The following is a 10,278-nucleotide window of genomic DNA, read 5'->3' on the forward strand; positions in this document are numbered from 1 at the left end:
AAGCAAAAACAGGATTATTGCTTGCCAGCAGTGCTCCTTCCTTTTGCCACACAACATCCAGAAATCATCTAAAGAGACTTGTGTTTTGGCAGTGAGGGAAGATCCACATGTAGCTCAATCTCCAAAACACTAAGGGTTCCACAATATGGAAAGTTCAATGACATACCTGAGAGATACTGCATTAGGTCCATAGATCTCTCGCACTGCTGTCAAATCAGCCTCCAGCTGTGGGTGCTTGTGAAGTTCTCCATCATAGCTAACCTATCGGGAAAAGAAAAATATCTTGGGAGTTCTCATTTATTTCATTACTGGCACCTGATCTAGGCTCTTCAAAGTTCCCCCTGCAAAATATGCTGCATTACAATTTCTTAATGCCACACTTAGAAAGGACATAATGTTGATAAGCTGCAGCACTGAAACTGCCTAGTCTGCTAAGTAATGAGATTTGCAAAGCAGACACCTCTGCCTTGAAACAGTTTGAGGGTTCCACTCCTGTTTGTGAGAAGAGAAGCTGCAAAGGACTCATCCATCTGTCCTATTTTGTCCCAGAGTTTGTTCTGGAACACTTGTGTATTTTAAAAATGTTAAGTAGGGTAAGAACCAGATCTCCCCAATCTTATCATCCCAGTCTAACCACTACAGGACAAAGGTTTGTTCTTGCTTGTTGTCACAGTCTCATATATACTAGACACAGAATGGCTTGGGCACAAGAGAAGCATGAAACTGTTGCATATACCAAGTGTCTCAGCATCTAAATTACATTCTCAGTCTACCCACTGGCTGTATTTCATCCACCAGTGCAATAATATCAGATGGAGAAAAAAAATTAAAGAACACTTTCCCATTTTCCGTATTTTAGCTGAGAAGGTGCAAAGAAACATATATTTAGATACCATCCCCTTATTTTCTAACTCCACATGAAAAATGTTATCTTTGTGCTTACACAACAAAGTAAAACTTGTGACCTGATTTGGCTGGACTATACGAAGTCAAAATAACCAATATCCTCCTCTATTCTACAAGGTCCAAAATACCTTTTTGGACATGTCATAACCTATTCACAGTCTATTATTACCTTCTTGTCAAGCAATACGATCCTGATTGCGTGAACCTAGATCTACTTTACAACAATTAGAATGACTGCAATTCCACAGAAGTCAATGAAGTTCCTAAATCTAGACAAATTCAGAAATGACCATAGGATTTGGTTTGTATGTTTGACAAATTCAGAGAGCAAAGCACTAGATTTATATTACTATGATTTATCCCTTTAGACACACACATATATGTATATCCTTATACAAGAATTCCTGCAGAGAATTCTTGTTATTGCAGATTGCATCGAACGGCAGTACTGTTCCTTCCACTTGTAGATCCAAAGTGCTGTGACACTTTCAGCTCTGATATCTAGAGATGTGCTTTTCATTATGACTGAATTTCAACACAGGTAAAATAATAATCAGATGAACATTTTTTGACACTTGAAAATTAGCAAAGAATAATTCAGTTAGAACTCTTCAGACATAAGGCAAAGAATTCATCAGCATAGCATGGGCACATATTTATCAAAGATAATAACTATATTAATGACTAGAAGTTTATAAACCAAGTACTGTTCCTTGGTTTGGGGAGGCACATCAGAACAATTTTCCAAGAAGAAGAGGATGGGAAGAAAAATTGTATTATATTTTTTTTCACTTTAGGTAGGGGGAAACAAATCCTTCTTCCATGCTCATTACTCAGTGAAGAATTCTTTAAAGATGTGTAAATAATTGCTGTCCTGCTTCCAAAGAGAGCATAGCAATCATTTCACAAATCATAACTGTGGTGCACTTGCCACATTTGCTGGTCCTAAATCAGATTTTTAAATAAATCTTACATATTGGTAATACTAAAATCCAAGAAGAACACTATGCAGAACACCGAACTGCTCAACATAATGCTTTTTCTAATATATTTTCCGATGGAAAGAAGCTATGAGCAAAAAGAAGGGGAAAAAAAAGCAGTGTTCTGGCAAATTTTAAGACCACACTGTGGTACTTTCCAACCCTGAGTTAGTGCCACAGACATGTTAACGTACACAGAGGAAACTGTCAGAGTTTACTATTTCTGCATTTGCAAGTATATCCTGTAACTGAAGCAGAAGAGAGAGGTAGAGAGAGAGCCAAAGGCAGCAGCATTAGTGTTTCCATCTCCTGTTCTCATTTGCAAATGTAGAAGATACAGATTCAAAGCAAGAATTAACAAAGAGTTGCAGAGAAAGTGAACGTAAAAGCTAAAAAATCTGATAACTTCACTGTGACTGAAAAGTCTGTGTTTAGAAAGTCTCAATTTTTAATCTGAGACCTTATTCAGATTATTTTGTCCCACATAATGACAAAAGGTTGCTTTTTAAAAGGAGATTAAGCGATTTACAAACCTAAATCCCATTGAAAATCAATAGGTCTTAGGCTATTGAACCACTTAGCTACTTTAAAGTATTTATCCATTAAATCCTTGGGGAGGATTACAAGCAGGTGCTTAGGAAGTGGATACAAACATTTAATTTACAACCAAAAGGTTGCATCTTGTTTTCACTGTCCATCAAATGCCATTTCCCATCTTCCATGGTCCTTGTTTCATCATCAGCTGCTCTCTTGTCTTTCCAGCTGTAACCACTTAGAAATGCTAAGAATTACCCCTGACCTCCATCTTTCCCAACTGTACTGCACACATTTACACTGCCATCTCTTCCCTTGAGTTACAAAAGTCAGTATTCTTGTCAGCTTTCTTTGTGGGCACAGCACACACTCATCTCAAATGAAGGAGTCTGCCTTGCTTGTTGCCCACATATACAGTCAACTCTTTTCTCTTCCCAATACACCTGGTGCTCATTTAACAAATCCTAGACCTTGTTTGAAAAAGGACTGTTCTTTTTATCTTTTAAGGGACTTTTCTCATTATGTGATTTCCTCTTTATTTTCTGAGTCCTCAGTATTTTCATTAATTCTACAGCTCTTCTGTAGAATTTTGTCTTTTTGACCATGAAATTTAAAATTCAAAATTTCCTTATTTTCTCTTGTCAAATATACTTTCAGGTTTTTTTCTTGTTCTCCGTATTTTGGTCTTTGGATGTTTTATACTCAAGACATTCACAAATATCTGATATTTTATTTTTATTGCAGATCTAATTTTTCTATTTTGCCAGTTACAATTCCTTCAGCTAAATGTACTGCCTTAACAAAAAGACAATGCAATATAATGTAATTTCCAGTTCAATATAAGGCAACTAAATTCTAACCAACTCTTTTATACCTTGCAAAATGATGTACTGCTTGCTGTGTTCATATCTCATAGGCGGCGTTAATATTTATTCATTCATTTGAGCACTGGCAGGCATCCTTTACCAAATGTATTAGCTGTGGTTCAAGAAATAACACTCCCAGCTGTTTTCTGCCTTTTCCTTCACCTTGAGGTTATTGCCCTTTCTTCAGAGTTGAAAAATGAAGCCAGTACACACGACTCATCACTACAGGGTAAGATCAGAAGCTTTTTCCTCTCAGGCAGATTAAAATAAGACATCGCTCTTTGCACTGAATTATGTGTACAGTCCTCCCCAGCATTCCCCAGCATGGGGCTGTAGGAGTCAGCAGCTGAAGGGAGGCAATTCCTGCAGTCATTTCTAAAGCGAACATGAGTCAATACCCCATGTTAGTTATTTCTGACACTGAAAATAAATTCTTTCAGTTCCTGTTTCAATATAACTTTTAATAGCTTTTCAGGGGCGTGTGGTTATTTTACTCTAAAGCACCTCAACATGTATTTTGCGTTCAAACCCCACCATGCTGCTGGCTCTGCAAGAGAAGAGGCTCAGCAATGTCCTGCTCATCAGCATCCCACGCTCTCTGCACCGACCCACCCTGCTGGCACTGCTGGCGTGCTCCTGCAGCCTTGGCTCTGCACCCAGGGCACGGATGGCTTCAGTCTCAAGGCTGAGACAGTGACAACTTTCATAAACAGCAACTGTGACTGGTTAAAATGTTCACTGAAATAAACAGTTCTGATAATGCAAGTGAGGAATGATTCCTTGGGGCAACATCTAGACTAAAAAGATAAGAAAGACCTGAATAAAGAGAATAGCAGCACAAAGCGCACTGCAAAAGGAAAAGGTATGAAAAGACTTTCTTTCCCAACACATAAGAGAACATAATAATAACTAATTCTGTTGAGGGAAGAAGAAAGAAAGACACAAAGCAGTACATTAATCTAAAATATGCAGCATTTTTCAAGGTGAATTTTACTGTAGAGCTCAGGAAAAGAATGGTCTATTGCCTAGACCAAAATTGTTTTGTAATAACCATTTTTACCATTAAATTGCAGTGCTCTTGACTTTACAAAATGTCAGTCCTCCAGAAGGAAACAAATTCGGATCCAGCATGACTTTCCATTTGTATCAATAATGGGATAAGCTTTAAAGGCAATATCTCTTCCCCGGAAGTAAAAAACTAGCTTATATTTTCAAGCTTTCTGAAGAGTATTTGCTTTTTCCATTCTTAGAGCTTTGCAGATGTAAACAAAGTAATCTATTTTGATATAAAGTATAACATATTGAATATTTCTGCTGTAAAATACTATGTATATATACACATAGCACTCTACTCAATGTTGAAAAAATGTAAGGAATTAAGTATTATCATAAATTTATAATGGAATAAACAAATGAAGCTTTCAAATATTCTTTCTTGAAACTTGTGCAAAAAATTTCCCGCATTACCTGTCCTCCATAATAAAATTCCTCAGAATCATTATCCCCTTCAGAGTCTTCTTCAACTGTGCTGTTGTGCCGTGACTCCTTAATGGAAAAGGAAAATTAACAATGATAAAAACAATATGCTGATCTTGCATTTATAGCTCTAATCATAACTACAGGAATTACGTTTTTACAAATAAGCTCATAGCACGTTTTCTTAAGAGATCTTTTAGCATCATTTTTCCAGAGGGTCTGCTTTAACAACAGTGAAATATCAGACCAAACAAGCACCTGGGTACATAAAAACACCCTGAATATGTGTTGGAGAAATAATACTTGTCTGCCTACAGAGTGTGGTATTTTAAGGAGCTGGATAATTCAGCAGACAATGTGGGGATGCTTCACTCTGCGATTTTGCTAAAGAAAGCATAACTTACCAACTAGGACCGGTTCTGTACTTAGTTCATTTGGAGTTTCACCAATCTAGTAAAATTTCCTTTTATTTTATTCTTGTAAATAAATTCTAATAGTTTAAGGAAACAGTCCAGTATGAGTATGGGATATCTAATGACTTCTTTTGTGAAAAATTGACACATTGCTGCTTAATTATTATTTAACAGAAGCTCCATCCTGTTGCCAGAAAAGTTCAAGCTAAATTTTCTAACTACCTCTGCTCTGATACATTGAAAAGTAAGAATCAGAAAGTCATATGCTTACCTAGTAAAACCTGCTCTAAATAGACTGCTCTGTGAATAATTGCATCAAGTAAATAGAACTGTTCCTGGTACAGACTGCAACTCAGCATGAGATGAAATGTTATATTCTGTTTCCTACCAATGGAACCTTTACTTGTAATTATGTAATTGCTTGAGATATTAACTCTTGTTTCCCGCAATCCATGTGCTATTTCTAAGTCCTATGCTGACTAGGATCCGCTAAAGAACACCTGTTAAAATTGTGATTCTTCACTTCAACCTGAACATGATGTACTAACTACTTCTTTTGTGTTTATGTCCTGCACAGAACTGCCATAACGGAATAGAAATCAGATGTGTGAATCAAAGAATACACATTACCCCTAAATCCCACAGTCATGAATGGCAATATATACCTTTATCACCAATTTCTGTGGCCAGACACTGTACTCCCACTTCCTTACTTCTGCCTGCAAATTCCTACTCTATTCACTCTATATACATAAACAGTGTAAAAATTGTATTCCAGCCAATCTTATGGCAATTTTCTATGATATGGCATAAAAATAATTTCTGTTTCTACCTCAGTGAAAAGAAATAAAATTACTTTAGTCTTCTTTCTTTTACTTTAGTCTTCTTTCTTTTATAATAACCTTAACTCAAAGGGAAGTCCATTCTAAAACAGGAATCAACTGAATAAAAATTCCACACAAACCAAAGAGAAATGAACTCTCACACTCTGTTTGGTGACAAATCCATCATATCCTAATCAAACCTCCAACTGTCTAGCCAACAGAAATTGTCACTGTTAGAGATTTTTTATAAAGGTGGGTTTTTTCAGTACGTTCACATTTAAGCATTTTGTTCAACTAAAACCAAAATAAAAGCACAAGCTCTGTCCCACAGAAGCTAACTATATTTCAGGCTTTTAATCAAATGGATAAATTCTTCCCACCTAGAATTTTTCCAGTTTTCACAGAGCACTGAAAACAATGATGAGGCATTACAAGCAAAGTACTTTCAGCGCTGCTTTTAAGATCAAATCAGGTTCCATTTACTAAAAACTCCAATGATTCACACAGCACCTAGGTATGCTTATCTCCCCTTTTCTGGACCAAATACAGACTTTAGCCTAAAAAACAGTTATGAAGAAACTCAGCACCCACCCTTACCAAAGGAAATCTTTACGTCAATCACCTGAATTTCTGACAATGCAGTTTCTTGCTTGAGGTAGAAGCCTATATGAGCCCATAACAGTGTCAAGCCCTGGAGACTTCACTTCTTTCTTAACACCTCAGTGAGACTGGTCAGGAACCTGTGCCAGAGGCACAGCACAAATATAACCACGACTGAAAGACCTTAACACTCCAGACCCTACTTATGGTGAGTAGAGTCATGCAGAGGTTTAGAGTCTCCAGTGGTGCTGCAGCAGGTCATGCAAAGAAGCAATGAGCTAAATAATTGGAATGTGCTTCTATGTGCAGGAGCAGGTTAAAAGGTCATGATCTACTTGTCCAGAAGAGCTGTATTTTTAGGGCAGACAGACTCTATGCCACTGTTGAACAAAAAATGAAATAAACATCAAAAACATATTTCCTATGATGGGAGAAGAATCTCTATTCCAACTAAGTGAATCACTACTTAACCCATGTGTGAAACCCAGAGAAATAGGCTCATCTTCTAAAACATGTAAACATGTACAGATTGTGTAAGCAGACTTTGATAGGAAGTTTATGGTAAACATTCATATGTTACTATTTTCTGTTGTTTCTTAAAATAATTTTGGTTAAAATATGCATACAAGTAATACATACCTCTCCATTCTCTCTCTGTAATTTTGATTTTATGGACAAGCAATAGTTGACATCACTGGTTTTTCTTAATTCTTAATTAAAAAAAAAAAAAGAAAGGAAAACTGGGAACATATGTAAAAAGATGTGAAATGACTTTGCATACACAGCCTTGAAATTCTTAGTTGCAGTAGTAGAGCAAATAAGGAACAAAAAGCTACAGATATGACATGCATCAAGGAGTTTACAATGCAACAGTCTAAAATTAGGAAGCCCCTACTTCCCAGAAGACTCCTATTTTTAAGTGTGAAGTGAAACTCAGCTGATCCATCTAAGAGATTTGTTTTTCCCAATCAGTAATTTACAATTTAGTGTCATTCATTAATTTTGCATAATTTATTAAAGAATGAAAAATCAAACCCCTCAGGAAAATTAAATCAGATCATCTACTATATAAAACGTAGTTTTATATTCTATTTTAAATGTTGGGCTTCATTTTTTTTCAAATTAAGGAAATATCTGCAAGTAAAATTTATCTCAAACTCATGACTATAATAGCCAGTTTTTGTCTGTGCCACTGCACCAACTTTGGTAAAATGATTCTTGATTTACATCTGTAAAAACAAGATCAGAGACTGAAGATCATACTGGTCTTCCAGTGGAATTCTGTGTTATGCAGAAAAATGCCCTAGAGCATTGCAACAATAATAAAAAAATTACAAAGTCAAGTGCTCCTATCTGAAGAACTGCCAGAATTAAGACTGCTCTGTGCAGTTTCTCCTGCAGCCTGAAATAATCAGAGAACCTGCTAAAATCTAAAATGTCTCTGTGAGATATGCACAAATCTTGATTATATATTGTATAAATGTGCCGATATGTCTGACAAGCATACCCTTTCATGTATCAGATACTTTTTGAACGTATGGAAATAATTTTAAATGAGAGGTTCCCAAAATCACTGGAAAAATATATCTTTTTTTCCATAGTCTAATTTAGTGAAACAGTTGAACCATTTTGTTTGAAATTTCCTGAAATAATTCTCCAGAGGCAGTGGCAGTTATAGACTGTTTCATCTGTAGTGGTGAAGATTTAGAGAAGTTTTAAGCAAGTAAGCATGAAAACTTATAATTGGTAAGTATTAAGCACCTCTAACTGTATTCAAGGGGAATTGCTTTAGCACAGGCTGCAAGCCATTAAAAGAATAAAATACATTCTTCCTACACAATTGTGGTGATGCCCAAAAGAAATATTTTAATTTCTTCTATTCTGAAAAGTAGGGCAATGTATTACAGAAAGACTGTGAGAAAATAGCAAACTATACAGCTGTACACATTAACATATTTCCCCTTTAAATGCAGAGCACATCTTGTCTTTCCTCCCAAATGATGAACTTGATAAAGCTCTCTGGACATAAGGTTACCTGTAGCGATTTGGTGGAAAATTACTGGAATTGGTTCTGTTGTTACTAACACATCTTCATCATTATCAGAACTGGAAACATAAGTGTTATCTACAAAAGAAAAACACTTTGCATGGTGAACTTAAATTGTGCTCCGCCAGCCCCTTCCAACACTGCTTGTCCCACCCTTGTACCACAACAAACACTCGCGAGATGGTTAGGGAAGCTGAGCACTACCATCTTCTTGGTGTGTTTGACTTTTTTTCTCTAGGTTGTTAACAAAAGGAAACATATTTATGGAGTGGAAGATTCAGACCTAAACTTTTTAAAGCAAACCCCTGGATTTCAATGTCATGGTTTTTGTGAATCACAACAAACACTGCTCTGATCCGCCCCACAAGGCTTACAGAGGTTTGAGCCAACCTTTTCCAAAATGAATACTTGTTCTACGCTTTTTGCTCTGCCTAAGACTGAAACTCAAACTCTATCTGCTGTGCAGAGTGAAGGCTGCACTCAGAGCTGGGTGTTAGCAGCCCATTATGCAAAATACCTGTGCCTCATTTTGCCTAGTCACATAAAGGTTGTCTGAAGTGTCTTCTAATCAGTGGATAACATTTCTTGTGCCTGATTCAGGAAGAAAAAAAATTCCACCCACTCAACAAAACCGTTAGGTATGAATATGAATATGATAAGGCTTTTCCAAATTTTCTTACAAAATGTAGGGATTAGGCTGAGAGGTGGGTCTGTTGTGTGTTTGTTTGGTTTCTTTTTTGCTTTCCAACCAAATGTTTACTAACAACAAACAAGAAGCAGCAAGGTTTTGGGTACTATCTGCAGAAGCTAATTTTGCATGTATTGCTGAACTGCCTATGAAAGTAATGATATTTTATTTTCTAGTGATTTGGGCTGAATTGAAACTTTAAGCTCTAGAGCAGAAAGGCTGACAATTAAGATAATCACAGATGAAGAGACAAATAAGAGAACTGAGAGAAGGATTTATCTGTCATAATTCTGAATAATTCAGTCCCACATCAGCAAAGTTCAAGAACTCACATGTAATTTTAAGTATACCTCAAAGCCTTTCACCAAGGTGCTTCCAGTGAAATGCTGAAGATGCTAGCATCAATTGAGAGTATAATTCAGTAATATCACCATTTGTATCACAGCAGTTCTTAGCTGCCTTTATCAATAGGGAGCGTGGGGCTGGCGGACGTTCCTTGCATGGTGTGCCACACTGCCTGGGCAGACCAGCAGCTGCACTGCCACACACAGATGGGTGCTGGGGTTTTCCTGGCTGATGTCTGGGAAACAGCCTCTCTGCCATGTTCACACACATCTGCCAAGTCTGACACTGTCCCACACCTTTGCCTATTTCCACTCCTGCACTGTCCCACAAGGCAATCTGAGTCATCTGTGGCTGGCTCAACACACACATACTGTGTGCAGGCAATGCTGTAGGAGGTCAACACCACGGATCCTCAAGCACTGCATGCCAGCGGGCCCAGCAACCTGCTCCCTCAGCTCAGTCTGTCTGCTCAGCTATGAGATGGCCACAGGGACGTGTTTCAGAGCCATGCCATCATGCAAATAAAGTGCGGTCCCTTCAGCTGTCTGCCAGCATTCACTTCTCTCTCTTTTGTCTGTTGGCAGGAGAGGCTGTGAGCT

General features: G+C 37.3%; 1 protein-coding gene across 1 annotated transcript in view; it reads right to left on the reverse strand.

Annotated features, from left to right (window-relative positions):
* The window catches only part of PARP8 (poly (ADP-ribose) polymerase family, member 8), a 111,960-nt gene that overhangs the window by 46,099 nt on the left and 55,583 nt on the right, over window positions 1–10,278 (reverse strand). The window contains exons 3-6 of the mRNA XM_009081082.1: window positions 8,635–8,724; window positions 7,239–7,309; window positions 4,754–4,831; window positions 167–261 (exon numbers count right to left, since the gene is read on the reverse strand). Of these exons, the coding sequence (XP_009079330.1) occupies window positions 167–261; window positions 4,754–4,831; window positions 7,239–7,309; window positions 8,635–8,724 (334 nt within the window). The remainder of the gene's footprint in view (window positions 1–166; window positions 262–4,753; window positions 4,832–7,238; window positions 7,310–8,634; window positions 8,725–10,278) is intronic.

This window comes from Acanthisitta chloris, unplaced genomic scaffold, assembly GCF_000695815.1.
Source record: "Acanthisitta chloris isolate BGI_N310 unplaced genomic scaffold, ASM69581v1 scaffold6938, whole genome shotgun sequence".
Lineage (NCBI taxonomy): Eukaryota > Metazoa > Chordata > Aves > Passeriformes > Acanthisittidae > Acanthisitta > Acanthisitta chloris.